General features: G+C 48.9%; 15 protein-coding genes across 15 annotated transcripts; 8 read left to right on the top strand and 7 right to left on the bottom strand.

Moving 5' to 3' along the window:
- Window positions 1-133: 133 nt before the first annotated feature.
- Window positions 134-3,272, bottom strand: EJ05DRAFT_125198 (uncharacterized protein). The gene is made up of 6 exons (XM_033739099.1): window positions 2,784-3,272; window positions 2,475-2,723; window positions 1,316-2,402; window positions 1,227-1,260; window positions 1,011-1,176; window positions 134-955 (listed from the first exon to the last, which is right to left on the bottom strand). The coding sequence occupies exons 1-6, from the start codon at window positions 2,898-2,900 to the stop codon at window positions 440-442; spliced, it is 2,169 nt and encodes a 722-aa protein (XP_033597630.1). The 5' UTR covers window positions 2,901-3,272; the 3' UTR covers window positions 134-439.
- Window positions 3,273-4,158: 886 nt separating this feature from the next.
- EJ05DRAFT_519887 (citrate synthase) lies at window positions 4,159-6,276 on the top strand (the record flags this gene model as incomplete). The annotated part of the gene is made up of 6 exons (XM_033748733.1): window positions 4,159-4,278; window positions 4,334-4,398; window positions 4,454-4,538; window positions 4,591-4,638; window positions 4,693-4,753; window positions 4,808-6,276. The coding sequence occupies 6 exons, from the start codon at window positions 4,159-4,161 to the stop codon at window positions 5,851-5,853; spliced, it is 1,425 nt and encodes a 474-aa protein (XP_033597629.1). The 3' UTR covers window positions 5,854-6,276.
- A 1,655-nt stretch (window positions 6,277-7,931) lies between these two features.
- Window positions 7,932-8,315, top strand: EJ05DRAFT_503482 (uncharacterized protein; the record flags this gene model as incomplete). Its single annotated transcript, XM_033747426.1, has 1 exon — window positions 7,932-8,315. The coding sequence occupies one exon, from the start codon at window positions 7,932-7,934 to the stop codon at window positions 8,313-8,315; it is 384 nt and encodes a 127-aa protein (XP_033597628.1).
- A 1,045-nt stretch (window positions 8,316-9,360) lies between these two features.
- EJ05DRAFT_124794 (uncharacterized protein) lies at window positions 9,361-9,767 on the top strand. The gene has a single exon (XM_033739097.1). The coding sequence runs from the start codon at window positions 9,457-9,459 to the stop codon at window positions 9,718-9,720; it is 264 nt and encodes an 87-aa protein (XP_033597627.1). The 5' UTR covers window positions 9,361-9,456; the 3' UTR covers window positions 9,721-9,767.
- On the bottom strand, window positions 9,624-10,371 carry EJ05DRAFT_478976 (uncharacterized protein). Its single transcript, XM_033744575.1, has one exon. It carries the CDS (start codon window positions 10,299-10,301, stop codon window positions 9,816-9,818), a length of 486 nt encoding a protein of 161 aa, XP_033597626.1. The 5' UTR covers window positions 10,302-10,371; the 3' UTR covers window positions 9,624-9,815.
- An 80-nt stretch (window positions 10,372-10,451) lies between these two features.
- Window positions 10,452-12,686, bottom strand: EJ05DRAFT_478974 (adenylosuccinate synthetase-like protein). Its single transcript, XM_033744574.1, has 9 exons — window positions 12,539-12,686; window positions 12,092-12,473; window positions 11,999-12,031; window positions 11,510-11,945; window positions 11,425-11,458; window positions 11,284-11,378; window positions 11,123-11,229; window positions 10,994-11,066; window positions 10,452-10,943 (listed from the first exon to the last, which is right to left on the bottom strand). Exons 2-9 carry the CDS (start codon window positions 12,325-12,327, stop codon window positions 10,668-10,670), a joined length of 1,290 nt encoding a protein of 429 aa, XP_033597625.1. The 5' UTR covers window positions 12,328-12,473; window positions 12,539-12,686; the 3' UTR covers window positions 10,452-10,667.
- On the bottom strand, window positions 12,407-12,824 carry EJ05DRAFT_124897 (uncharacterized protein). Its single transcript, XM_033739098.1, has one exon. The coding sequence runs from the start codon at window positions 12,720-12,722 to the stop codon at window positions 12,486-12,488; it is 237 nt and encodes a 78-aa protein (XP_033597624.1). The 5' UTR covers window positions 12,723-12,824; the 3' UTR covers window positions 12,407-12,485.
- A 1,934-nt stretch (window positions 12,825-14,758) lies between these two features.
- Window positions 14,759-15,374, top strand: EJ05DRAFT_513477 (uncharacterized protein). Its single transcript, XM_033748439.1, has one exon. It carries the CDS (start codon window positions 14,811-14,813, stop codon window positions 15,309-15,311), a length of 501 nt encoding a protein of 166 aa, XP_033597623.1. The 5' UTR covers window positions 14,759-14,810; the 3' UTR covers window positions 15,312-15,374.
- A 739-nt stretch (window positions 15,375-16,113) lies between these two features.
- EJ05DRAFT_503478 (mitochondrial carrier) lies at window positions 16,114-17,299 on the top strand (the record flags this gene model as incomplete). The annotated part of the gene is made up of 5 exons (XM_033747425.1): window positions 16,114-16,204; window positions 16,263-16,306; window positions 16,359-16,455; window positions 16,520-17,192; window positions 17,245-17,299. The coding sequence occupies 5 exons, from the start codon at window positions 16,114-16,116 to the stop codon at window positions 17,297-17,299; spliced, it is 960 nt and encodes a 319-aa protein (XP_033597622.1).
- Window positions 17,300-17,545: 246 nt separating this feature from the next.
- Window positions 17,546-18,349, bottom strand: EJ05DRAFT_124753 (uncharacterized protein). Its single transcript, XM_033739096.1, has one exon. The coding sequence runs from the start codon at window positions 18,270-18,272 to the stop codon at window positions 17,709-17,711; it is 564 nt and encodes a 187-aa protein (XP_033597621.1). The 5' UTR covers window positions 18,273-18,349; the 3' UTR covers window positions 17,546-17,708.
- Window positions 18,350-18,424: 75 nt separating this feature from the next.
- Window positions 18,425-19,486, top strand: EJ05DRAFT_478971 (uncharacterized protein). The gene is made up of 2 exons (XM_033744573.1): window positions 18,425-18,787; window positions 18,927-19,486. The coding sequence occupies exons 1-2, from the start codon at window positions 18,613-18,615 to the stop codon at window positions 19,166-19,168; spliced, it is 417 nt and encodes a 138-aa protein (XP_033597620.1). The 5' UTR covers window positions 18,425-18,612; the 3' UTR covers window positions 19,169-19,486.
- Window positions 19,487-19,733: 247 nt separating this feature from the next.
- On the bottom strand, window positions 19,734-20,300 carry EJ05DRAFT_488701 (uncharacterized protein; the record flags this gene model as incomplete). Its single annotated transcript, XM_033745736.1, has 1 exon — window positions 19,734-20,300. The coding sequence occupies one exon, from the start codon at window positions 20,298-20,300 to the stop codon at window positions 19,734-19,736; it is 567 nt and encodes a 188-aa protein (XP_033597619.1).
- Window positions 20,301-20,960: 660 nt separating this feature from the next.
- Window positions 20,961-21,740, bottom strand: EJ05DRAFT_503474 (uncharacterized protein; the record flags this gene model as incomplete). Its single annotated transcript, XM_033747424.1, has 2 exons — window positions 20,961-21,230; window positions 21,510-21,740. The coding sequence occupies 2 exons, from the start codon at window positions 21,738-21,740 to the stop codon at window positions 20,961-20,963; spliced, it is 501 nt and encodes a 166-aa protein (XP_033597618.1).
- A 405-nt stretch (window positions 21,741-22,145) lies between these two features.
- Window positions 22,146-24,648, top strand: EJ05DRAFT_503473 (Mis6-domain-containing protein; the record flags this gene model as incomplete). Its single annotated transcript, XM_033747423.1, has 8 exons — window positions 22,146-22,158; window positions 22,209-22,253; window positions 22,307-22,682; window positions 22,856-22,979; window positions 23,026-23,166; window positions 23,240-23,515; window positions 23,566-23,683; window positions 23,729-24,648. The coding sequence occupies 8 exons, from the start codon at window positions 22,146-22,148 to the stop codon at window positions 24,646-24,648; spliced, it is 2,013 nt and encodes a 670-aa protein (XP_033597617.1).
- Window positions 24,619-27,144, top strand: EJ05DRAFT_124517 (uncharacterized protein). The gene is made up of 5 exons (XM_033739095.1): window positions 24,619-24,908; window positions 24,975-24,985; window positions 25,032-25,583; window positions 25,633-26,406; window positions 26,468-27,144. The coding sequence occupies exons 1-5, from the start codon at window positions 24,759-24,761 to the stop codon at window positions 27,009-27,011; spliced, it is 2,031 nt and encodes a 676-aa protein (XP_033597616.1). The 5' UTR covers window positions 24,619-24,758; the 3' UTR covers window positions 27,012-27,144.
- The last annotated feature ends 6 nt before the right edge of the window (window positions 27,145-27,150 follow it).

Genomic DNA, 27,150 nt, shown 5'->3' with positions numbered 1-27,150 from the left:
CCGCGCAGAGGACAAGGTGAACAAGTAGGTAGCAATAGAATTGATTAAAGCATGTGATTTGTCGTCAGAGCTATAAACGCTATGGACAATAAACGGCCTTAGCGAATCGAGGCGCTCAAGGCAAATCAAGGCATATACCTCAGGGTTCACGACGACTATACGCTCGAATACTTTTACTGTGCTACAGCAATGTTTGCCAGATGGGTGTGACTATCAATTGTGTCAACCCGCAATACATATATGCAATCTTGAGTCTCATGTAATCCAAATTGGCCATTATACATGCTACTGTTGCGATCGGACGCTCGATGCAAGAGCCGGCAGGATGCGCACCACCTTCCATGAAACTATCAAGTGGCCCGTTGACTCGACGGTATTAGCTGCTTCGCGTTGCTCAAAATCGTTCTAGATTAATATCGGTATGGGCATACGAGATGCTTCAACCGAAATTCGCCGGAAATCCTGGCAATTGGAAGCCAAAGCCAGGAACCGGTGGGGGCACTCCAATAGTATTAGGTTCTTGTCGTGGCGAAGCCGGACGTCGAGGGGCCTGTTGATGTTGTTGTGGCTGTGATTGTTGGAGATGATTATGTTGACTCTGCTGGCGATCCTGGTTCCTACCTCGTGCATTGTCATTGTTATGATGCTTTCCACGGTTCCCTCCGCGATTCCCTCCGAAGTTGCCGCGACCGCGATTGTTATTGTTGTTCATGTTTCCTGCATGTTCGGGTCCCATGCGACGGCTGATGGCCTTCGATGAAACGCCAGCCCCAATTTCAATGTCAGGCTCTTCTATCACCAGGCCACTTTCAATTGGTGCTCCACCGGTGCCCCCATTCTCCGCGGTAACAACCCATTTCCGATCCGCTTCCGTCAAGGCGTCAATCGGGATCACGCTCACTCCAGTCGTATAGTCGCTACATTCACGCGGTCCAAAGCCTACGCCCCAACGAGTCTGTTATAATTGTTTAGCATTTTTCTTGGCGCGCTACTCAGGACTACAATCTCACCGAGCGGACCCGTTCGTCCTGAAGGGTCTCCATGCCACGCTTGGCAGCTACAGCATCATTGCGCCAGTACATTTTGACGAAGGCGTGTCGCTTATCCTTGTTGACCACGCAAGTCTGTACAGCACCGAACTGGCCAAATATTTTTCGAAGATCGTCTTCAGATGCACTAGAGGAGGTTAGTGATTTGTCGTTACTCGTTCCCAAGAATAGACGCACGCTACACCACCGACGAATAATGTCCTGCTGAGGACTGTAAGGCTTAATTAGTACGAGCGAGGTCGACCAGCGATGACAACGGGACAAACCTCGAATGGTACCACTACGAAGAGAAGGATCGAACTCAACGTTTCTCTGGGAGCTCCGAGATCCATCATTGCTACTCGGACCGCCTTCTGGGCGCCGTTGGGCTGGTGGGCTACGTTGCCTATACTCATTTCCACGGGCACGACCTGCCCTTTCCCCTCGACTACCATCATGGCCCGCATTACCAGATTCTGCTGATTGCGACGGATCATACGTCCCATATGTTGGAGACTCTCGACGGTTATATGGACTAGCCCGACGATTTCCGCGATCTGGTGACCGACTGCGATATCGCGACTGATACTCACGGGGATCTCCGTGTCCTATCTGCCTACTTTGGTCTTGACCGTTCGAGAAGTTATCAAGTTGCACATTGGATGTGGGTACTACGGATGAAGGTGCCGACGGGACCACCTGTTGCGATATGTGGGCCTGAGGCAGATATGCCTTCAACTGAAGAACTTGGCCGGCCTGCTCAGGAAAGCCTAATAATTTCAACAGTTCAGATGCTTGTTCAAGCTGCATTGTTCCACCCAGTGCGCCTTGAAGGACTTGCACGGCCATGGGATTGCTCGACAGATCTGACTGTGGTGGTTGTGATGGCTGCGCAGTTTGGGATACTACAGGATTTGTGTGCATATTACCCGAAGGGGCAAACGACAAAGCACCATTGTTTGCATGCCCTCCAAATCCATTACCCACTGTACCGTACGTGGCAAAGTTTTGTGCCGACGAAGCTACATTCTGCGGAATTACAGACTGAGTTGGAACACCAAGCGGCAGACTCGCTAGATTTGATTGTCCAGGTTGTGGAGGAGGAGTCTGTTGTTGGTTAGTTCCATTGGCTGGTCCTGGCTGCTTACCCAACGACGACAGCGCCGCAATAATACTGCTTGTGTCAATTGTTGTACTTGGAACAGATTGATCCTGAGGTGTGTACTGTGAGATCGGCCCAATAGATCCAGGAATATTTGATAATGGAATACTGGGAGTGGCAGGAGGGTTAAGCTTGCTCCGGAAGTCTTGGATAGTTGACTTTGGTAATACGGTGCTTTGGTCCCATATATCAACCAGCTTTTCGATTTTCTTCTGTTTAAAATTAGGTGAGTACGTGCTTGGTGTCCGATTTTCGGATGACTGGTTTGCATTGCGGTGACGAACCTTTTGATCTGGCGGATAGTGTGAGAGAAGCTCGCTCATCATCATGGGAATTATCTCCGTCATTTTATGTACGCCACTAGCAAAAGTGCCTTGAGGCGATGTTGGACCGACGAGTTTCTGTCCGCTTTGTGTGGCTCTTCCCATCCATTGTCTGGTCACGGAATCAACGACATATAGAACTCCAAGTTTATGTGTTACGGGTGCCTGTTTGAATTGAATGAAGATTTTCTGAACGACTGTCGCTTCGAGCTACGAGGTTATCAATATTAGCAACTGATTAGATATAAGGCTGGTGATGTAGACTCGAACCTGTATGTTTTCGACACAAAGTGTGGTGATCTCCTGAATCTTGGCTGGTGATGCCCCAGGTGGTTTCAATGTCTGTAAGTGTTGAAGAAGTCCGTCTAATGGTTCCACGGCCGACATGGCTGCTAGTTTCTACTGCGCGAAGTACGCTGCGATGGTCTTGCCTTTCAGTATGTACCAGATATAACAGAAAAAGAGAAGTGGATGACGTGGTTGTCGAAGGCACTTCTGCAATACCTGATAGCTCAGCTACTCCTCTGAAGAGGTCTAGTTCAACGATACGATGTACGACAGCAGGTGCAGTATTGACGGGATATCACAGAGCTGGACGATCTGCAAGATCTGAAGACTCTGTAGGTGGCGCAAATGTAAAGTATGAGCACCTAGGATCTTCCAAGATGCAATGATACTGAGTGCGCAAAGGTACTACGGGTTCTGGGAGTAGAAGAGCTGTAAAGAGAATTGTGCGCGCGAGAAAGTAGATTGCAAGTCGAGGTCAAATAGCACTCCGAGAAACGAAAGGTGGCGACAACGACAGGTTACAAAGCGGCGAGTCGCGAAGTAAATATATACCGAAATAGCAAGGGCAAGTGTGAGATATTGTTAAGATGTGAAGGTTCAGGTAAAGGGGAAGATTCTTGCGCGTGCGAGCACCTTGTGAGCAGCAAGAAGGAACAGCGGACAACCTGGACAGGACAGGAGTGGAGAGCAAGGAGGTTGGGACGACGCAGCGGGTGCTTGTGACGGGCCAGTCAGCAATAATTACCGTAATAATCTTGGAGAAAGATATTTGCTAAACTTTTAGCGCGCCCCAGCAGATTGATTCATTGAAATAACTGGATCAGAGCTTGATATTATGATTCGATGAATTATCAGCCTCGTGGTGCTGCAAGTCAGCGTCACCGTCTCCGAGTACCCTCTTATATTAAGATGTCAGTCAGTGCTAGGGCTGCAAGCCTTGTTGACAGCCTTTTGGTAGATGGTCGATTTGATGGTTGGGGAGCAACAGCTGTGAATTATGAATCGCACTTCGTATGTCTCGATGCGCGCTGACACGAATACACTGTCGTTCTGGATTGTTGCAAGCGGCAAGCCATATATAGAGCCATATATAGTATCTTCATTGTTTCTGTAGGATGGCGAACCCGAGTTGTAGACGGAGCACGCGTGGACCTCAATCATTCAACAATTCGGTCATGGCACACGTTGGCCCATGCTGCCCCGACGCCCGAGTTTGTCGGCCCCATCCATGCCAATGAGCTTAAGCCGCTTTCCCGTAGCTCTCTCACAACATAAACTTTTTCTTCACCCCTCCGTCAACGACGTCCATCCGATTCATTTACATTCGTCCAGTCATCGTCTTGTCTTTGTCTTTGAAATGGCTTCTTCACTTAGATTGAGTTCTAGTGCGCTCCGCAGCTCGGTATCTGCTTCGGCTGCTGCTCCGTGGCGCACCGCGGCATTCAACGGTGCCCGTTCATACTCTGCGAAAACCGCCGTAAGTACTCCGTCGCAATCAAGCAAGCAAACAACTCGCTAACGCTTGTATTCAGTCGCTCAAGGAGACATTCGCCGCGAAGGTCCCCGAAGAAATTGAAAAGATCAAATCGCTCAAGAAGTAGGACTGCCGCAAGCTACCCGTTATGCGACGAATATTCTAACAGAGACAAAAGGAATTACGGCAGCAAAGTCATCGGTGAAGTCACTCTTGACCAAGTGTACGGAGGTGCTCGCGGTATCAAGTCGCTCGTATGGGAGGTGAGCAAAAGAGTGTCGCTAGATGACGAAGCTTTGCTCAATCAGATAACAGGGTTCTGTACTCGATTCCGAGGAGGGTATCCGCTTTCGCGGCAAGACTGTAAGCCCATCGGCATTCAATTCTAGGCCTAGTTTCAGTCGCTGATTATCTCAGATTCCAGAATGCCAGGAACTGTTACCGAAGGCCCCTGGCGGCCAGGAGCCTTTGCCAGAAGGTAAGTTGTCTTGAGAGTGCATAATTGGTAGCAGCAAGATACTAAGTTGTGTAGGTCTTTTCTGGCTTCTCCTGACTGGTGAGGTCCCATCAGAACAGCAAGTACGCGATTTGTCTGCTGAATGGGCCGCTCGCTCGGACGTACCAAAGTTTATCGAAGAACTACTCGACCGCTGCCCGAGTGACCTCCACCCAATGGCTCAGTTCTCGCTCGCCGTAACGGCGCTCGAACACGAATCTGCTTTCGCCAAGGCATACGCTAAGGGCATCAAGAAGTCCGAATACTGGGAGCACACTTTTGAGGACTCCATGGATCTGATTGCGAAGTTACCCACCATTGCAGCCAAGATCTATCGTAATGTGTACAAGGATGGCAAGGTTGCAGCTATTGAAAAGGACAAGGATTACGGCTACAATCTGGCAAACCAGCTTGGATTCGCTGAGAACAAAGACTTTGTTGAGCTGATGAGACTCTACCTCACTATCCACTCTGATCATGAAGGTGGCAATGTCAGCGCACACACAACTCACTTGGTCGGAAGTGCTCTGAGCTCGCCAATGCTTTCCTTGGCTGCCGGTCTGAATGGTCTTGCTGGACCCCTCCACGGTCTTGCCAACCAGGAAGTTCTCAACTGGCTTACGGAGATGAAGAAGGCCGTCGGCAACGACTTGAGCGACCAGTCTATCAAGGATTACCTGTGGTCTACGCTCAAGCAAGGCCGTGTTGTGCCAGGTTATGGACACGCTGTTCTCCGCAAGACCGACCCACGTTACGTCTCACAGCGCGAGTTTGCGCAGAAGCACTTGCCTGACGACCCAATGTTCAAGTTGGTCAGCCAGGTCTACAAGATTGCTCCAGGTGTTCTTACTGAGCACGGGAAGACCAAGAATCCTTACCCTAACGTAGATGCCCACTCTGGTGTTCTCCTCCAGTACTATGGCCTGACCGAGCAGAACTTTTACACTGTACTCTTCGGTGTCTCTCGCGCTCTTGGTGTCCTCCCTCAACTAATCATTGACCGTGCCGTCGGTGCGCCAATCGAACGTCCCAAGTCTTTCTCCACTGAGGCATGGGCCAAGCTTGTCGGCGCGAAGCTATAATTAGATATAACGGCGCGAAGACCAATTAGGGAGATGCATTTAGACAGCGATTGGGGAAGTATGATAGACTGAAGAGCGCGCTTTCAAGAATCTGTTTCGTTTTATACCAGGGATAGAACGATGGTTGTAGGGTGGTGTAAGATCGCTTTGTGCTTTTTGGTTCTCTTCGTCAATATGTATTCCCGACTAGCGTTAAGTGTATCATCACCCTATTTCAAGCAGCTTCTCATCTCAATATTATGTCTGTACCGCTACCTAACGCTGTTGATGCGGTGACTCGTATACTTTAAACGCAATGAGGTTCTTGGTCCGGAGAGAAAAACGCAGTCGTAGCAAACAAGTGCCTGACTAATTATCCACAACGCCCATTTACTCTATCAGGCATGCCAGTCACACAATCTACTTGCCACCAAACAAGACAGAACAACGCAGACACCACTCAATAGCTTATAACACAGTCTGCAATAGAACACTTCCAGCAAGAAAGCCTTCTTGACTGGTTCAAGGTCGATGAAAAGTCTTTCTCACCCATGGGTGCATATCGCGACATGCATCCATTCCAATAAGGTATGCTCGATAAAAGTGCAGAGAGCTGCAACACTTGGAGCTTGGCACTTCAAGCGGACGAAGTGCAAGGTTTTGGGGGGCAAGGAAGGGCTGGTTATGTTATGTGCCGGCGAGGAGATAACTACCTGAACTCTTGCATCGCATCAACCTGTTCGAATCTGACACGCGCAACCGCTGCGCTGCAGAGGAGAGGACACTTTCGCGCTCTACTTGAACATTTGACCTATTCGTACACGTCGGCTTCGTCCAACCACCCCCCAGCTTTGCACAGCACAAGCTGACGGTAGCGGTGACGCGACACTTTTCCGAGGCTGTGTCGAAGGCAAAGACTGCGAGAACGCACGTTTCACCTCGACGACAACGTAACTGATCAAAAGTCCCCTTATGGACAGCCAAGAGCTGCCCAGAATTCGAACGAGTCTGATTCGAGCTTGAAAGGAAAGAATGGTTCTTGGCTGTGTTCGGGGTTTTAGGCACGGGCGTTACTGGTTTGCACGCTAATACCTGAGTACTCGAAGATTCCCATCACGCCGCGCCGGTCGCTCCAGGATCCGAGGCGGGATTTCGATATCGCACGCTGCAAGTCAATCGCATGTGCAGCACTTGGTGTCATGTCGACCGTGATGCCGTTGTTGAGGACATTTTCTTTAGAGAAGCGCTCAGTGATGGGCATTCGTACCAGGCCAAGATTTTAAGTCTTTCAAAGAGGGCCCAAACAGGACGCAAAGACATGGCAAAAGCAAGTTTCATCTGAAACAGGTTACGCAGGCTGTGCAGTCATACATTTATGTCCCTCAATTATGGAGTAGTTGCAAATCCAAGCGCTGCAGCGCTGAGCATGCTGGGGCTTGGCAAAAGAAAGCTCCGCGCATAGGACGGTGATGCTGCAGATTGACCAACTTGCAGCTACTCGAAGTCGCATGCCGACATCACCTTCTGACTGCCATTATGCAAGTCAAGCGGACCATGCAACCGGCGATCCTGCTGTTCCTACCACTTTGGAGAGACGTCTAAGAATTAGGAGCCCATGGAGAGCCAACAGATGCCCACAGCATTAGACCCTCTCCGTCTCAGGGCGTCAGGAGTCGGGCTCTTCTGGTGAGGCAAAAGGAGGGTGGTGGGTGTACGTCGGAGTCTCTTGGCATTCACTTTGAGTTCCGCGCCATCTTTCCAGAATATCTCCCTACGCTGATCTTGTGCACGCACACTTTGTGAACAGGGTGGTTGCTTGCTGTTTGTTCTGGCATATAACTGCCGGAATCCTCCCTCCATCTCGAGTCCTTTCTTGATATAAACTATCAACTCACGCTTCTTCTACCATACTCCTTCAAACATTACTTGCTTGTAATACCACTTTTGTTCTATTTGTATCTGTACAAAAGTCATACACTGCTTCTCACAAACCACATCTTCCACCTCTCACGCATTACATCGGTTCGTCGCCCTATACGAAGGTCCACTTCTCACATATATTACTACACACATTTGAACCTAAGCCGTTCAACGTCACAATGTCGTCTCGCAGTCTATCTACAACGAGTTCTGCTGCGTCCACTGTATCCTCGACACGTTCGCATTACCTCCATCCATCCGCATGCAACACCCTCCGCTGTCCGGGTAAATGCAAACGCTCTCTCGCCAAAGACACATTCACCAGTCCCAGTCTCAGATCTCAACCGACCCTAGAGGCTCTGCGCTACATGGACTACACTTACGAGTCCGAAGTGGACGACGAGGAGGACGAACTCTCACGCTACAACACCCAACACTCCTTTGGCTCTGTCATCGTCGACCACGACAAACTCACCGCTCGCAGCCGCAAGAAGGGCGACAATTGTAAGCTCGTCAAGCTCACAGGCTGGTTCTATCGCGCCACCGGTAAAGTCGCCCGATGAATGGATCCATTCTCCGTCAACTGCTCTGTAAAATGTCACACAGAGCCATTCTACGAAGCACAAAGCAATTCAAGGCTCGCTGCACGCATCACATACACAAAGCAAGCACGGCCAAGCCCGTCCGGTAACGAAGCGCCTGGCGGAAGCAAGCCGGAAGCCTGTAGAGGACGAGAGGCTGGGCGTGGGTCGTACAACAAGCGTTTGTGGCGCTATTGTCGATCATGGAGTCATCGTATGATAGATAAGATTTCTATCGTAACCTGCTCGAGCTGAAGGCCAGCAGGGAGAGGAGGGGAAGGCATGGAGACCCGCGTATGGGCTCTTAGGTGACTACCACATACTCATTCATACACTTCACACAATGTGTCATGATCGCCCTTTTCGTTTGTAATGGGAGAAAGGATGGTCGAGGACGATCACCAAAAGGATTCCACAGCGATTTAGCATAGGTGGGGGATGACACCCACACTCGCATCTGATAGAACTCAATCATCTACTAGCGTTTTTTTATCACTTAGCAAGCAAAGCAAGCAAATCAATTTTCAAACCAAATTGTGCCATGTTCAAACTGTAACTAATACTGGTCTACTCTGCACATGCAAAACCCATACCTGTCCCATCCCGCTCACATCGCACCGCCAAGTTTCTCCTTCATACGTCCGTATCCCATCCCTCACCAAGCATTCCAAGCCCACTACCACCTTGGCACAGTCTCACATCAAATGTGGGCCGTGTCCGATGCACGTCCAATCAGAGCTATTCATATACCAGAATGCCAGTCTCGGCGGCGCGGGCCGCGAATAGTTTGGCGTGTGATTGCGCCAAGAGCGGGACTTGGCGATGGCTCTTTCTTCTCTCTCCCGGGCTGCCCCGGCGTGGACAGGGGGGGCCTGGGCGCATGTCTTGGCGAGGCAATCTCCTGCATTCTCCTGCCCGGGGTTGGAGGGTGAGAGGTTGTCTGGCCTGTGTGTAGCCAGCATCACGGTCCGTGTAATTGATGGAGGTAAAGTCTTCTGCTAGCTGGCTAGCGGTGCCAAGATCGTTGCGTGATATCGAGTGATGTGTCTGGCACACATCCCATCACTGCAACCTCCAATAGTCTCTGTAGCTCCGGGTGTCTCCTCGTCTCGCGCAGCACAAGATGCCAGAATGGCCGCGGTTCATCCATGGCTGGACGATGACACGGTGGAGAAAGACCTGGGCTAGAGGGGCTTGGCGCGAGGCGTGCGAAATACGAATTGTGTGCGCTGGGACACGGAGAGTTTTTCTTTGTCCCGCGAAGCATGTGGTATGTTGTTGTTGTTGTGCTGTGCGGCTTATGGCTGCTAGGACCGGCACCGCTAGATACCTTCCTCTACGCATCATTACGGTGTTACTTCATGATCAGCAGCAGCGCTCGCACTGATGATCAAGCCTGTTTTACATGCCACTTCACCAAGTCTCCAATGCGGACTGACCAGAACATGCAGGCGTATTACCTTCTGAATATAGATCAGGATGTCACAGGTCACACTTAGCACTTAGCAACATCTCACACCTCCTTGAGAACCTTGCGCCTCGAAAATAACGCAGCCTTCTTTTCTTTTTCTGTCTCCGCCCAGGCTCTCGGCAAGTCTCTTGCCATAACCAGTGAACTGCAGTTCGTCGCTGTAAGCTCCGACAGGATCCAACGGGCTTGTATCTTGTCGGGATACAGGTCTTGGCACCTGCCCTGCATCTTATCAGTGGGTAAAGGCCAGCGCAGCAGTTGACCTGTCGATATCTATCTGGCAATTCACTGCGTGCGCACAGAAGTGAAATGCCGATGATTACGGCCTTGACAGGGACTTCTGGGGAAGGTTGGAAGAATGACGCCGGAGTGGCGCTGGAAGGGGCCGAGTTGTACCCTGCGTTCTGTGGTTCGCTGATGTGGCCTCCTAGAGAATCAAGCGGAGGTGTTTGTGAACTTGCGGCTCCTCGATAGGTGCTTTTAGTATATGATGTCATTATTCGCTGCTGATGGCAAGCAACCGAGTTGTGAGTTCGAGTATTACTATTGCCCAGTCGGAACGAGACACGTGCGATGTGTCAGGCTTGGCGAGGTGCTGATCTTGACGACGTTTACAATTGATAAGTTTTTGTATAGGACTCCCGAGTTGCTCATGGATTATGAATATTTCATTTGGACTCTTGCCTGCGACCGAGCTTCCTGCTATCAAACTGTCAGTGACTTGCTGAACAAAAGACTTGGTCGGCGACTCCTTGCTAAGAATGGCTTTGTACATTGCTTTCTATAGAACTTCTTTCTCCAGCACTTCTACGTGGGGTTCCACCTGCGGACCATATCAGAATGCGACCAGCGTGTCATGCCGCTCACCGCGTTAGCATGCTCTCCCTGCCTGGACCAGTTCCTATGTACGTGATCGGTACATCGACCTCTTTTTCGATGAATTCGATGTAGTTTCTCGCATTTTCTGGTAGTTCTGCGTAGGACTTGACGCCGACGGTAGAGGTCTTCCAGCCTGGAAGCGTCTTATACTCAACCTCAACTTCAGCGAGCGTATGGAGATCTGCTGGGAACGACTCCAATGGCTGACCGTTATGCTTGTAGCCGACAGCTATCTTCAATTCACTGAAATCGTCCAATATCTGATAATACGTCAATGGGAAGTTTCAGATTTGTCGGTCAGAGTACCTACGTCAAGCTTTGTAATGTTCAATGATGTGTATTGGTTGACTTCATGAGAGTATCTCACCAACACGAGATCGAGCCTAGTACATGATAAGCATTTGAAAATTGGTAGAGAAATGGTATGGTAGCAACTTACCAACCACAACGACGCTTTCTTCCTGTCGTAACACCGAATTCGCGCCCGACGTTCTGCATTGCCTCTCCAACTTCGTTGAGTTGCTCTGTTGGGAACGGTCCGCTACCCTATTCATCCTATCAGCATAGATTAAACGAGCCTTGGTTGGAAGAGACACTGACAACGCGAGTAGTGTAGGCTTTAACAACACCGATAACGTCTTTAATGGAATTCCACCCCAGAGTGAGGCCTGTGATAACTCCACCGATGCCAGTGTCTGTTCATGTCAATATGGGACGCTCTCCGGGCATACTAAGACTTACTGCTTGATGTCACATAGGGGTAAGTTCCGTAATCCTAGTTTTCACTTAGCGCTGTCACCCATAAGCCGAGTTGGGAGCTGCTCACAATATCAAGCATCACGGCATTAGCACCCTCCACAAGGATGCTAGCTTTCTGATCCTTGACAGACTTCAAGAATGGAATCTGATCAATCACGAATTCCTGTAAACTTTCCCGGTAGGTTCTGAAGCGCGCAATCTCCTCTTCTACATCGTACTGAAGCAGCTCACCGAAACGTTTCTTGTATCCGTCCGCGAGGCGTCGTATCTTATCTTCGACGTCTATGTGAAATATGTCGCAGATACGGATGCCACCTCTTGTTGCTTTCGAACTGTATGTTGGGCCAATGCCCTTCTTGGTGGTTCCGATCAAACCCTTACCCAGCTCTGCCTCTTCCAATCCATCGACCTTTTGGTGCAGATCCAGCACCACATGCGCACGATCGCTGATATATATCCTGTCCTTAGTATCCAGGTTGTTCTTACGGAGGGCTTCGAGCTCGCTATCCAAAAATCAATATCGTGTGTTAGGATGTGGGACGCTTGAGGGCCATACTTGAAGAACGAAGGGATGTGAACGACAGTACCACTAGTTCCGGTCAGAATATATCAGAGGTTTCAGTTGTTGTTGCTGCTAACGCATACGTACCTCCCGATCAGGTTGATACAGCCCGGATTCACCAAGCCAGAAGGCAATATGTGGAAGTCATACGTGACTCCGTTGGCAACAATAGTGTGTCCTGCATTATTACCACCAGCAGCTCGGCAGCATACTGAAGCTTTTGAGCACAAGATGTCGGCAAGCTTGCCTTTGCCTTCGTCGCCCCACTGGGCGCCGAGAACAACCGTCACCACTCTTTTACTTGGGTCTATTGTCGACGACATAATTTGTGAGTCCCTTCTTGGTCGCAAGAATCACAGTATCAATGATGTCGTATATAAGGCGACAACGTGTGCGCGAAGGTTGAGTGATGACAACCAAGGATGGGGAGTTGCGCCAATTAAGAATCTCGTATTGACTCAATCCGAAGCTGTCGCAGACGTCAATACCCAAATTTAGCGGTACAGCCCGTTGATACACGCCGTAAGGACGCACCTTGATGCCAATCACCTACGAAGGGAAAATCCAATACAAATCGTCCTGGGCACGAATCCCAAATGAGAGGATCCTGGAATCGCCAGGTGAAAAAACAAACGGCCAGAAATAGGCCACCTCGCGCAAGTGAAGCAAATTTACGGATGCCCCACGCCATAGTCGGCCTCCGCCGCTCCCCCGCCATGCAAGTCAGTGGCGCTAATCGCCGCGTTCGGCTCTCAAGGCTAGCCAATTAAAATGGTCAGATTTCTTTTACATCTGTTGCATTGTTGCATGAGATTGGCAGTAATGAATATCCATCCACATAGTACATATTCAACGCCCTCGGAGTACTGTGGACAGTTGGCTATATCAGAACTAGGTCCTCTGGCCCTCAGAAACCGTGTTCGCTAACATTGGCCACCCATGATCCCTGTTGACCACCATGGTAAACAGTCTGCCAAGATATATTGATCTATTGCAGTATCCTCTGCAGTGCCTACGCTCTTCTCGTCAACAATCAAGCTGGTCAACAACTCCTCAACGACTGCCAATTTATTCTTTGTCCCATGATTCTTGATCATATTCTCGTCACTTACTTACTTCGTCTCGCAGATGTCTAGGATGCTATCAGAAACATCGTCAGTCCTCGCTTTGGCAACAACGTTGTCCTCCTCGCTATGAGCGACGAGGTACTCGGTGTTAGAGATTCAACTTCTGTTTTCTTTCCCCACTGAACCGCGTGTAATCTTCGGCTGGTCTTGTGCCGGTCTAGTTTCTGATACTGAGTTGTTCGATTTCGTCCTGATTAGGTAGGTGCTATGTTCGAGGTTATCATATCTGGTGAGTATCTCGAATGCCAAGTATGAAGGGGTAGATAAAGGGTGAGATAGAAGCCTGACAGTTGAAACTCTGAGCCGCGGAAGCAAACAAGATGATCGATACGGATATAAGAAATATGCGTGGCCGAGAGAACAGTGGCTTCTAAACGTGTTACTGAGAGCACAGAAATCAAGTCGCGAAGTAGTAAAGGACTAACATTTCGTTCTATCGTTAGATGTTATTAAATGGAAGTGAGCTCTTGATGGGTTAAGAGTCTTAGAGTCTTCTCGTATGATATTCGGATGAGCATATGAGAGAGTTCAACTTTAAAGGAAATAATTCATGTACGAATAAGGCAGTCACATATGTGGTCTCCATGTGTCGCTCAACACTTCTTATAGATGTGTGACATTGGGCCGCTAGGCATATCGTAACCTTGGTACGCAAAGACTACAGTGAGCTGATAACGGTAGCTTGCCTGGAAATTGAAAAGAACTATAGGCCCTCAGGATATCGTTCTTGTCCATAGGTCATACGTCCAGGAGTTGATAGGTTATTCTCAGTTGAGCTTAATACAATAAGGATGTAGCGCCGTATCACTTCTCATGGCCAAAATGTACGAGTAGCCCAGGACTACGTGATTGCAAATTGTAACCCTAGTCTTGGTCATTAAGTAGACTGTGGTCCTTGTCAATCACAAGAACAGAAAATGCACACTTCTTAAGGTTGGCTGTCGAAATTTGGCCAACTTTTTTTAAACATATATCGATGTGGTAGGATCAGCCCAGCGTGGTTGAATCCATGACAGCTTAGAGCCAACCATAGATGCACAATTAGATATTACCGACATGCCAGACTCTAGTGGTTAGTAGAAAACACCTGTTTCATGTAGCTATACAATGGATCCTACGACCTCGATCCCGAACTTCAGACAACCTCACAGCTTCCGCGCAAGTATCAACGGTCTATGAGGCCACGTGAAGAGAAGAGCACCCCGAAATGCGGCATCGAAGAATTCCAGCATATCGAACTACGGAGCAAAGACTTTGAGTACGTTAAAAAATCCCATCTATTGCGATTCTGTCCTTCATAGCACATAGCCAAAGGAATCCGAGTCAATTGATGATAGGCGTCGGTGGTGGAAAGACCTCGAGAATATCGAGAATATTGGTCCACTAGACCTAGATGTTGAATGGATCCATGGCATGTACCTTGAGCTAGAGAGGATGAGGACGGAATATGGAGTCAGAATTGAGTGTGAACTTAGAACGATCACTGAACCAGAGTTCTCGTGAGCCTAGATAACCATAGTTAGACACTGGCAAAAAGAGGTCAGAAATAAATTTATCTCCTGTGGTATACTCTGCAGAATAAAAGAATCGAGCGCATTTCAATACGACGCCAAATTTTCAACTTCCACTTTTTTTTATCTGTCGAATAAAATAAATAACAAATACAATCACAACCCATAATGGCTTCCACTTCGGATCACCACCGCGATCTCACCTGGGAGGACATTAAGGACCGACTGCCCGGTATTATATGCAAGAAGGAGCAGGCAGCCTCAATGAAAGGCCATCATTTGAGCTATTCCAGAGTCCGAGAACTATTCGAAGAGGCTCATAAGATATTCATTTCGCTCAAAGGAGAAGGTTATCAAGGAGATCACCTGGTCAACTTGTGGACTCTTGAAATCAATATGAAGGTCATATGTTACAAGCCCGAAATACTACAGATAGTTTGGGAGGAACCAGAATTCGATGAAGCACTGGGCTATTGGCAGAAGCATCATTTCCAGGCTCGAGCGACGTATAGATGGACGCATCTACAGTCGTGGGAGCCAGTCAGGAAGGACCTCCGTAAGCAGAAGCGCATCAGCAAGTTGCGTGTTTGGTTGACAGGGCTTCATACCGATAGCGAGGTGAAAAAGGGCAGCGAGATGGTACGTGTTGACTCTGGAGTAAGCACTTGATCGAAAAACTGGCCAACTGTGAGTAAAGCAATTCTACACGGTTTGACCAAAAGAAAATCGATACTGATGTCTACAGACTGCATTTTTGCTCTACAATACGCACTTGAACCAGGCTTCGGATCTCTGCATTTTAAGGGGTTGTGTGCGAACGAGAAATGAAATTTTGGCATGCGGCGTGAGGTTTGGACGATGGCGGTGTATGGAAGATCAATTTACAGCTAGAATGGATACTGCTATTATACAAGTTGATCCATGCCCAGTCTGAGGGCCAAGTTCACCACCTTACGTCTGCACCTTTTAGTGCCTTGTTAGCGGAGCCGAGCTGCTCGCTTTCCTGGTCCGGGAGCCTCAACAAACACCGAGTAGCGTTTATGCGTCACGTGTAGAAGATACAATGGCCTCGAGTAGCTATATTTTCCGACTCTACCCCTTGAAATAGTAGTATCCTGAGACATTACAACATTTACAAGATACTCTGCACTTTCATAGACACAGTCCGATATCGGGCTAGTTGGTCGTATCAGACGGGGGCCAGGCGAGACTTAATTGTCGCGAACCAAGCTCTTTGTCGGAGGCCGGTTCGGGTATAGACGCCGCTCACACGGACAAGACCGCAGCTCTACTCTCAACGCTTTCATTGCACGACAACTCCACTCTTGCACGGACATTTGTCTCCCCTTTCCATATAAATCTATTACCGCGCACCTTGCGGAGCATTTTCGATCCATAACCTCGTCCTCCCTGCGAAGAAGCAACCGACTCCCTTGGTCAGGGCCCCTTACTCCTCCAATAACTTCCTGAGATGTCTGGTCCTCCAGCGACAATTGGCGGTGTCACCGCACCGCCAGCTCAACCATTGGAGAAGAAGCCAATCAAGTTCAGTAATCTGCTGCGTAAGTGATTCTATAACTATCTGATGAGATGGCTCGGAGCTGACCCAACGTGCTGCAGTTGGAGCTGGTCTGAACATGTTCGAGGTCACGACGCTGGGTCAGGTAACGATCACCGACCAACAGAAGACAAACAAAGCTGATGGTGAACCTATAGCCCTTGGAGGTGACAAAGACCACAATGGCTGCCAACAGAGGTGATGGCTTCGCTGGAGCTATTGGCAGGATATGGGGCCGCGGCGGCGTTCTGGGATGTGAGTAGACGGAAACACCAGATCAATGTAGGAACATCGTATCTGACAATTGTGCCTCCTCTAGTCTATCAAGGTCTCATCCCCTGGGCCTGGATCGAAGCCTCTACTAAGGGTGCTGTCCTCATCTTTGTCGCTTCCGAAGCCGAATACTACGCAAAGTCATTCGGTGCGAACAACTTTGGCGCTGGTATCAGCGGTGGTATGATTGGTGGTTTGGCGCAAGCTTACGCAACGATGGGATTCTGTACCTGTATGAAGACCGTCGAAATCACCAAGCATAAGGTCGCTGCTGCCGGAAAGAAGCCTCCAGGTACGCTTGAGACTTTTATGGGCATCTACCGCGCAGAGGGTATCCGCGGCATCAACAAAGGTGTCAACGCTGTCGCTGTGCGCCAGGTCACTAACTGGGGTTCTCGATTTGGTCTATCGCGTATCGCAGAGGACGGCATCCGGAAAGTTGGCGGCAAGGAAGACGGCGTGAAGCTCAGTACTCCCGAGAAGATCATCGCCAGTGCTCTTGGTGGAGGTCTTAGTGCCTGGAATCAGCCCATTGAGGTCGTCCGCGTAGAGATGCAGAGTAAGAAGGACGATCCGAACCGTCCCAAGAAGCTGGGTGTGGGATCTGCCTTCAAGTACATCTATCAACAAAACGGTATCAAGGGCTTATACCGCGGCGTCACTCCTAGAATCGCTCTTGGCGTTTGGCAGACAGTTTGTATGGTCGCTTTGGGTGACATGTGAGTTACTGAAGAGAGACTTTCTAAAGTGCAATTACTAACAATGTGATAGTGCCAAGGAAGCTGTCGAGAAGCTCACTGGAGAGACCGTTACTGCGAAACACTAGAAAGCGCAGGAGGTCAAATCTAGGTATTTGGAGGATGAAAGCTCTTCGTCATACGAACGTTAACTTTGGAACATGTCTGTAGTTCTCTACAGAGAGGTTTTGTTTTACTATGATTGCTTGAATTTGGAACCAGATAGACCATGAGCGGAAGCCTTTCCAGGTTTTCAGAATAATTCATGTATAGATTTCACGGCGTTTTTATCTCGCTTCGTCCCGGTGCATGCTATCCATCCCCTACACTTATGTCTCAGCGCTGAGGGTGTTGTTCGTGTCTTGAACCAGTCTTGACTTGTAAGTTTATGGACAGTTGGTCGACCGGTGATGTGGGATTACTCTATTTGTGGCTATTGTTGTAGCCCAGATGTTCTCCTGAGTCAGTCTGTCGAGCAGTTTGCTAGTACAGCGCTCGTCATACAAGCGATCCTGGACTAGACTCTTTCGCCTTATCTTTGTTCTCTACACCATCCAGCTTGCCTTGTTTTACTTCCTCAACCTCATTCGGTTCGTTAACATCATCGGCATCCTCCTCTCCTTCGTTATCATCGAGCCTTTTCGCCGCGTCCAATTGACGATACTTCCTTCTCCTCTTTTTTGTCGCACTACTCTTCTTCTTCGCCTCCTTTGCAGCCTTCTTTGCCGTGCGCGCCTCGCTTCCCAGCTGCAATTCCTCAATGCGCTCTGCCAACCGGCGCCGCGCAATCTTGCGATTCTGGCTACGCGACCGCGTCTCTTGGCATTTGACAATCAGCCCTGTTGGGTGATGCAGAATCTGGACTGCTGAGTTGGTCTTGTTGATTTTCTGGCCGCCTGGACCACTGCCTTTCAGAAAGTTTTCAGTTATGTCGGTGTCGAGAATTGGGGGAAGCGGGCCAGGGAGACTTTTGAGGAGCGCTGGAGACGTGGAGAATTGGCGGTTGGGGATTACATTGCGTACATAGTGAAGAAGGGTCCGTGGGCGGAGTACAGCGCGCATTGTCTGGTCATCGCATAGTTGTTAGTGGAGGTTAAGCAATCAGAACTCTAGCTATAGAAGTAGAAGTAATATAAATGACGAAACTAGCTAATAGCGCAGAGGCGCTATTAAATCCCTGACCGCGCCCACCGCTCAGGGCAGCTCCGCCGCCCAGTCTACGGGTGCGTCTCCGCCTGAAATTTCCCAAGACTCCGAGAGCGTCAGGAGTCAGAAGCAACAACACGGAACACGCTTCTTCACACTCGCGCGAACAGTCTTTACATACTCACTCCGTCTCAAGACTATCCACGCACCCAGAACAATGGCTTCTCAATCATCCTCCCAATCGCTCCCACGCACCATGGTCGACCTCAGCTCTACGGCAACGCTTGTGCTCCTCTTCTGTGCCTCTCTCGTGCTTCTCAGCGCAATCCTCAGCCCGAAACCGCTGCTGCGCTGGTTGCAGCGCAAGCGCTACCAGTATGAGGTGACATTCAGCTTGTACATGCTGACGCCGACGGAGAAGTTTATATTTAGTGCGTGAACTCGCTCTCCTATACCCTCTCTTCCTTCGCTCTTATGGTCTCGATCGCGAAGTTTTGAACCCTCATCTACCACTATATTTCCTTCTGGCGCGGCAAGACTTGTGTGAGCTGGTGCTAATTTGTGAATCAGACTCCTTTCTATTCCTCTTTCTCAGCATGATCATTATCGCCGCCTCCCTCTACCTGCCCGAACACATCACCACCATTGCGCATCGCGTGTTCTACTACTTAGCCGGTGACGAGCATTCGAGTCTCAAGACTGTAGCTGCGGTGCAGCCAGTCAAGCAGGTTATGGAACATACCGTAGCAACGAGTGCGGGTGAGATTGCAGGTGGACTCATGGGAAATGGTCGAGCGGTCATGGAGGCGTGATAAAGAGGCCGGAGATAATGAGAGGATGATTGGCATAGTGTCTTGGAGATTTCTACAGAGAGACTGCATTGGGCGGCGTTTGGGACTTCCTCGAGGTCAAGGCATATTATCGTTCAGAACTGAGACTCAGAAAGCTTTCTGGGAAACCATAATATCATGAGCGCTAACTCGATATCATAAAAACTTTTGTAACTCTAGATATGTCAGGTGCATGCTACCGTCTTTTGATCATCCTTGCAAATAACCTGTCATTCGAATGACCAATGAGGTAGGTATTTTCACACTCAGAACATAACTCTCTCCGGGTAATTATGGAACGTGTTTCGTTTGATTCATGCTCGAAGACTCGTTTGATGTATATATATATATATATATATATATATGCTGAAGCATGTCTTTATGGTATCATCTAGATCGTAAATGCCGCGATTCGTGCAAAACTTTGAAAATCAGCCCCATCAATGGTGACATGTATATACCGCTCGCTGCTTCACGCGAAATAGGGAGGCGAGTGTCTGATACCGCCAATTTAACCGCCTCTTTAAGTCCTTCTCGTCATCGATCCCTAATCCAAATCCATGCCTAGACTCTCATCTCGCTCACGTGCCCTATCTATAACATCGTGGTCGAATATTCTATCTGCAACTCTCTCCAACGCATCAGTGGAGTAGCTCCCACAATGGACCACGGTTCCGGAACCAAAGGTATGAATAAGGTTGTCTTTGAGGGTCTGCCCGCGGTACTTTTCCTTCGGATCTTCTGTCACGAGGACCAGTATAACAGGTAGATGGAACATGTCGCCTTCATCGTCCATGATAGTTCGATTGACAGCTTTTGCAAAGGCCACCTGCTCCTCCAGATTCGATCCTTTGCACTTCACAGCACCGCCATTATCGTAGATGACGGACTTAGCAGAACCCCCGGCATCGCATACAACAACGACGACAGCATGAGCTTCTCGAAGCCGTGTCAAGTGCTCATGTGTCATCTCGTGAACGTACGGCACATGTCTGATTCGGCTGTGATGTTTCGAAAGAGCTCGGCCAAGGGGTTCAAATGGGTCTCTCCCAGGTTGGTATAAAGGTGCCACAGCTGGGGTGAAGAGAACGATATTCTCCTCCTTAAGAAGCATGTGGACACGATAAAGTAGATCGTCGTTCTTGTGGATGAATACGATGGTTAGACTCTCATTTGCCGATGGTTGGGATATGGTCAGATCTGAGCGGGGGGAAGGGTCCTCGCTCGTGAGGAGGGATGAAATGCTGAGGAGACCTGACGAGCGTGGTGGTCCGTGATCCGAACTCTTCCCCGACATTGATATATAAACCTCGATTGACGAGATAGGGACTGAGTGCCCAGGTAGGCCGGGGATCCTAGTTGCTTGGCACACTACCATGCGGCTGTATGCAGTCGTCCGCCGATGACTTGTAGAAGAAAGTGCATGCAGGATCTTGACTTTGGCAGACTGGAGAGTATTGTGGGGACATGTAATCGTCACAACGCTGACGACGTCTAGTCCGAACTGCAACTGGACCCAGAACCGAGACAATCCAAATAAGGAAAGCCGACTGGGAGAAGGATCCAATGAAATAGGAGTAGCAGCTGTTCCTGTTCCCCGGGGCTACGACAGGACGACACAGATAGCGGTGTCACGATGATATGCGCCCAATGGACATGGTTAATGAAAGAATAGCAGGGTAGGAGACAGGATGTAGGAGTGAAGGTCAAAATACGACAGTACTTGAACCATCTTGCTGTGTGGCAGATACATCTAGTGCGGGAAGTCGTTACACTAAATGCTTTGATCTTGCCTGAGCTTGACGGGAAAGAGGGAAAGGTGCATGAAGTCGAGATCGAATCGTTCAGCGCGACCATCTCTCAGTGTAAGACATTGTGGGCCGAGCCCTGCAAGGATGAGACTGATGTGTTGTATCTCGGGTGTCCGAATCATGGCATTCGCTGGCCTGGAGCGAGCTTCATGAGAAGGACCGAATACAACATCGATGGTGTATCGAGAATGGTAGGCAGGTCTTACTGAAGGCAGCCTCATGGTGTTTGAAATCTGCAAAGACTGTCAGCTCGACGGTGATCAAGTCCTGCGGTCCCGCCAGACCAAGTGAGGGGAGTGATATAGGGCGCTTAGATGCATGATTACGGTTCGCCATGAAGACGGACATATTAACAACGAAGACGTTGGCAGATCAGTCTCGCTTAAACTAAGCTTCATGAAGGTGTGCGTAGTGCTCAAGCTGGACCACGCGGCAAGCATTATGCGGAATGGCTATTGCTGTCATTGGCTGATGAGAGTTGAGTTTTGGACGTCACAAAAGTGATGGCTAACGGCAGTAGTTTGTGCAACAAGAAAGTTGAGGGCATCCATGCTGTTTATGGGCTCTTGCTGTAGCTGTACAGGGTCGCTCGGTATCGGGCGAGCGAGGCCGGCAGAGGATTTGGAGCTGTAGGACGGACTCCAGGCACGCCCAAAGGACATCATCATTGCTCTCATCACATCGGCATCTTCTGCACGTGCAAGGATGAAGGATGAGGATATAGTCTGTACGATGCCATCCATACCAAGGTCCGGAGTTAAAGGCACTACGCCGCTCTCACCGGCTTGTGTGGTGGTGGATTCCAGGCAGAAACAAGACAGCAAACAAATTGCCTTACGCAGTGTATGTGGAGGGCGGTGGATGCACGAAGGGGTAGTGTCTCAATTAAAGAAAGGAAAAACAGGTGCATGCCTCGAATGGCATTAGTAGTGATGATGGAGGAAGTAAGTGAAGAGAAGTGTCTGGTGTAAGTGAGGTTAGAAGTGCGCTTGGGAAATCTGATACATGTTCAGCCTTGGCGCTCATAGTCGCGTCGTTACAGGGACACACATACATATACATGCACACATCACGCGACTTCTGCAGCCAAATGTTTCCATAAAACTAATACACGTGTCATAAAGCTATAGTCATATTGGAGTTCTGCCATGGACGATTCAGGTATGTTTGCGTCGACGCTAGAGTGCCACAATCTAACATTTCTGCGTCAGATGAAGAGACCAATGTTGCTGATCTCTTGAGACGCTTGCGTCACTGTAAGCTTTCATTTCAGGAACAGAATAATGGAATTTGATTTAATCTATGAAAGTATCAGAGACACCTGCAAAGCAACGTGCTGTCAAAGCCTCCGTCTCGATCAACCAACTTTGCGACTATGCTTTCAGAAAAGGTCTCGATTCTGCCTCATTACAGGCCATTCTGAACATTGTTTCAGTCAAATCGGAGTTAGATCAGACTTCTGTCATGAACCTTGTCAAGAATCTGTATCCTAAAGAAAGGATACCCTCTGCTGTCGTTACCAAAGCCGTCAGTGCACTTGGACAAGGAAAGAATAAACCCTCAACAGCCACTCAATCAGCTCTCTTGAAATGGCTGTTCACCGTGTACGATGTTCTGGACGATACCCTGATTCTCTCTCGATTGTATGCGATCCTCTTCAATCTACTCGACATGGTATCTCTAAGGTGAAACACTATGACTGTATGTGCCACGTTCGTTGCCTAAAGTTTCAGCAGGACTCCTTTGTGCCACTTGTTGTGCCTTATATCACGAAGACGACATGTTCGTCCTTTCCGAATACAGTACTTGTGGGTGTTTCACCGAAAAATTGGACATGACGGTTATTGACATTTCATAGATACGAACTTTGCCGCATCGTCGGCAACGAACCTGCGGTGTTAAGATTACTCAGTGTCTATAAGGACTACTACCCTGACATTATCATTAGCAGCGCCAATCCAGGCCGTGGCTCTTTGCCACCAGTATGTGAGCGCCTAAACTATGTATCACTTCAGCTGACGTGGAAAGCAACCGGACGCAACCTGGACAAAGCGGTTACAAGCTATTTCGCATCAGCCATCTCAGAGTGACGTTGGCCTGAACAGCAGAAATGGCTTTAAGGTGTATCGGACGCGGACCCGTACTCCCCGCTTACATCTACTGCCAGAAGTACACACATCGCGTGCATCGGAGGTTGTTCAGCTATTGCTCTCATTAATGCCACATACGCTGACTTTAGCAGTCGTCCGTTACATTAGAAGAGATTGAAGGTCCTCAGGATTTTGTCGACAAAATCGAACGAATAGAGTTACCGAACCAATTGGTCTCATCACTGCAAGATTCTCTATTGCAGAAACTCTTATTCCTGAATCCCCTGCCAGAAGCTACAATGCGACTCGAATTCTGGCTTGCGAGTTATCTTGAAGAAGAACTCTCTCTGGCGAGGAATCACTTATCACCATCGCCACAGTTCCCAGAGCTACTGCAAGGTATACTTGCCTATAGTCAAGCTCAACACGTAAGACTCTTCGCCTTTAAAGCATTTCGATTCCTCTAACATTGATGTAGTCACTCATATCCATCGTCGAAGTCTTTCTGGCGCAATATCTTCCTATCTGGGACGGGCAATCCAATTATGACGCCCTCTGCGCCATAATAGCTTTCGTAGACCGCCATCCTCACGATAGTATGTCAGCAAACCATGTGGCTGAAAGTAGCTAACGCCACACAGAACTACATTCAACCTATTTTGCATGGTTAGAGAGGCCTCACATCTTGAATACTGGGCGCCTGCTATCAAAATTGCTCCTACTCTATAGCAAAATTGCCCAGAGATGGATTCTACAACAAGATACCAGCACGCAAGCTCGGACTGGCAAATCAAAATCGCCTAAAGAGGTTAGCGAGCTTCTAGATTACGCCAACCTGTTCATACACAATATCATATCTATGCAGCCGACTTCTACTATGATACACTCGGCTATCCTGACCTTCTACGAGAGTTTTTCTTTTTCGGCGACACAGTCTGACAACACCTCGAGCGTTCATACACCCATTGTTCTTCCCTCCGAGCAAGTCGTTAACCATCTTCTATTCAATTCTTCTCTCAGCGATGTGTCACGCTTGTGTGGCATTCTTGCAAGATGCAAACGTCAATTCGAGTCTCTTAAGAATACAATCTCCGATTACTATCCTAGTCCTTACACAAATCGATTCAACGGACATCTTATGGATATCTGCAATTTGATTTGGCGCTCACGGGCACTGAACGGCACAGATACCAACGCATCAGGCTGTCTCTGCCCTCCGGCGACGATGTCGGCCCTGATGAGATACTTGCCAGATATGGACAACATTTATAATCTTGCCGGAAGCTTCGGCATCACACAAAATTACCTTTTCTGTGCAGTCTCTATGGCCACCTTCACTGAGCTTGAAGATGCCGCAGAAATTGACGGTGCAGATCTCAAGACTCGTCATGCAGGACCTGTATCGCCGCGCTCCCTGACCCTGCTCGAAAAGAATGGAGGGCTCGTGATATCCTGGACCAAGTCTCGAGTGGAGGTGCTTTCTGCGCTCGAGGCGAAGGGATTAGATGGTGTAAAGGATCTCATGTTTTCTACCATGATGAAACTGAAAGACGCAACTTGAGATATCTGCGGTAGGACTTTCAAACCCAAAGCGAGTGCTCCCATTGCTTTTTCACTCGTTTTACCTCCTGTCACGTGCGGCTTTCGCTTAGCGCTGCAGGTGTAATCTAGATGGCTGCACCTCCCTCTCGACTGGCAGCAATTAGGGCCATTAACAACAACACATTGTGGCTCCCAAGAACTACAACACAAAATGAACAGCCAATGGAGCAATTCGCAGTGTCTCTGAGACCGACTGGTGCGGAATCTGGTGCTGACCGGGTATGAAACTTCAACTCTGCTCAGTGCTTATATTATCGCCCGAAAGCTGAACTGACGACCTGAAAGTTCGGCTCTAGGTCCGCTCCATTTCCTCCAGTCCATTTAGCTAGCTAATCGATCCAGAGAGCATTCTCAACATCCGGACTTCGCCATCAAACAGTGGAGATGTAACCTAACGGCACTCTCACATTCTTCCAATCTATTTTTCGTTGCGTGTGGTCACACAATCCATGTCTTTGACCCTCCCTATCTAAGTCAGCGCCTAGCAAAGATACCATTATCTATCATTCGTTTGCCACAATATTTCGCTGACGGCCGATCTGGCTACATCGATCCAGATCATCCTCATTCGATTAATCGAATACTCGTGAGCTTTCTGGGAAATCAAGAGATCTTGCTGGCGACCTGCGATGACGGAGATACTGTTGTTTACTACCTGTCAGCCATCGAGAAAATCATTCTGAGGGACGTAAATTTTCAACTCCCTGAAGACGTGAATAACTATCCTCAACCAAAGACTTTCTTTCATCACAATTCGGGATGCAGCGCTTGGGGCATAGCTGTCCATCGTGAAGCTCGACGGCTTGCGATCTCAGCTAATACACATGAGGTAACGGTCATATCTTTCGCTCTAAGTTCCCCAAGCGAAGATATCTCTAAAACAACCAGCACGGGGTGAGCATAATACCTTGTTATGTTAGATATCTTTCTGACATGACCTTAGAGACGGTCATGAGCAAAACTTATCTCTCGATCAATCATATCAATCAGATCAGTCAGACCAGTCAGATCAACCAGATCATACGTTCACCTACCTTAGGGCGCCAAACAACGTGCCACATGTTGCGTTTTGTGATGAAGACCCGAGCGGCCGATGGATCATGTTCGGTGACATTTCTGGCAACTATCACATTTACGAACTTCGCTCAAACGACTCCACACCTGAGACTTGCAACGTTATTCGATTCTGCTCGGGTCCCAATGTGCAAGCTTGTCTCTGTGAAGACCGCTTTTCACATTCCGTATGGGGCACGTTCTGGCTAGATCGACGTAGTTTCCGAACCGTTCCCACTGTTCTCGATCGTTTGCCCGATCAAGCAAATGATGTCGTTAGGCCTTTGTTACGTGAACGTTTGATTGAACTAATACCGCCACGAAGAATAGCGGATACAAGTGATGTATTTCACAAGTACTCGAGTAACTATCGCGATATGCGTAGAATGCGGCTACTTCCTCCTCAGCCGTTGCTGCACATTCAACAGGGCCCTGAACAGAGCCAGTATGATGAGGAGGAGGAGGAGGGAGAGGAGGAATCGAATTTACAGGAAAATCAGGAACACCAAGATCATCAGGATCCGGGATCGGATTCGCAATGGGATGATGAGGAAGAAACTGACGAGGATCTTGCTGAAGTAATACTCGGACATACTCAATTTCTTGAAGACCACGTAAGTCTGTTTACTGGGGAATCAGTTAAAGGGTACACGCGCCTCATCACGTAAGTCCATTCCTGCCTCACGGGCCACTTAGGAGCCTTTCTAAATGACAGTGGGCTACAGAGATGGGCTGTCGAGGGAATCCCAGCACATCCCAAGCCCAATCATGATCATTACCGGTCATGACATCTTCCTCGCTCGATGGAATTATGCAATGGGCTATCACGCACCTCTGAAACAGAAAGTTTTTTACAACAACGAGCTGCATCACTTCTCTCGAACCCAAATGGATCGAATGAATCTTCACGCCACAATTCCTGAGCTCGGAGTTGTGGTGGTCGCGTCCCAGAAAGGCCGCGCAATCGTACTATCTCTTATACAGTCATTTGAGAATGAAGCAGAAGCCCAACTGGGCACCCCTTTCTACGGAATGACGGCAGATCACATTCTACCATTGGCATCACAGGAAGAAGATGGACTTCGCCCGTTAGTACCTCTGGCCGGCATTGCTGCGAACCCGATTGCAGAACGCGACGACCTGCCCAGTGACGGGCAGCTTAGGAGATGGCGCCTGATATTGACTTACGTGGATTTCACCATATTGTCATATGAATTGAGCAGGCCGAGGATAGAGACTGAAGTGGATGTGGAATCGTTAGTTGTCTAAATACCCTTATGAAACGTATCGAATAGCATTTGTGCACATGAAACAAGTTTAGGCTTCTGCCCTACCATGCGCGATGTTGATTTACCGTGATCCTGTTGGAGGACCTTGATTTCGGTACCGGGCACTCCGGGGTTGATGT

This window comes from Pseudovirgaria hyperparasitica, assembly GCF_010093815.1.
Source record: "Pseudovirgaria hyperparasitica strain CBS 121739 unplaced genomic scaffold EJ05scaffold_14, whole genome shotgun sequence".
Lineage (NCBI taxonomy): Eukaryota > Fungi > Ascomycota > Dothideomycetes > Acrospermales > Acrospermaceae > Pseudovirgaria > Pseudovirgaria hyperparasitica.
The sequence above is the reverse complement of the archived record's forward strand: the minus strand, read 5'-3'. Positions and strand labels throughout refer to the sequence as shown.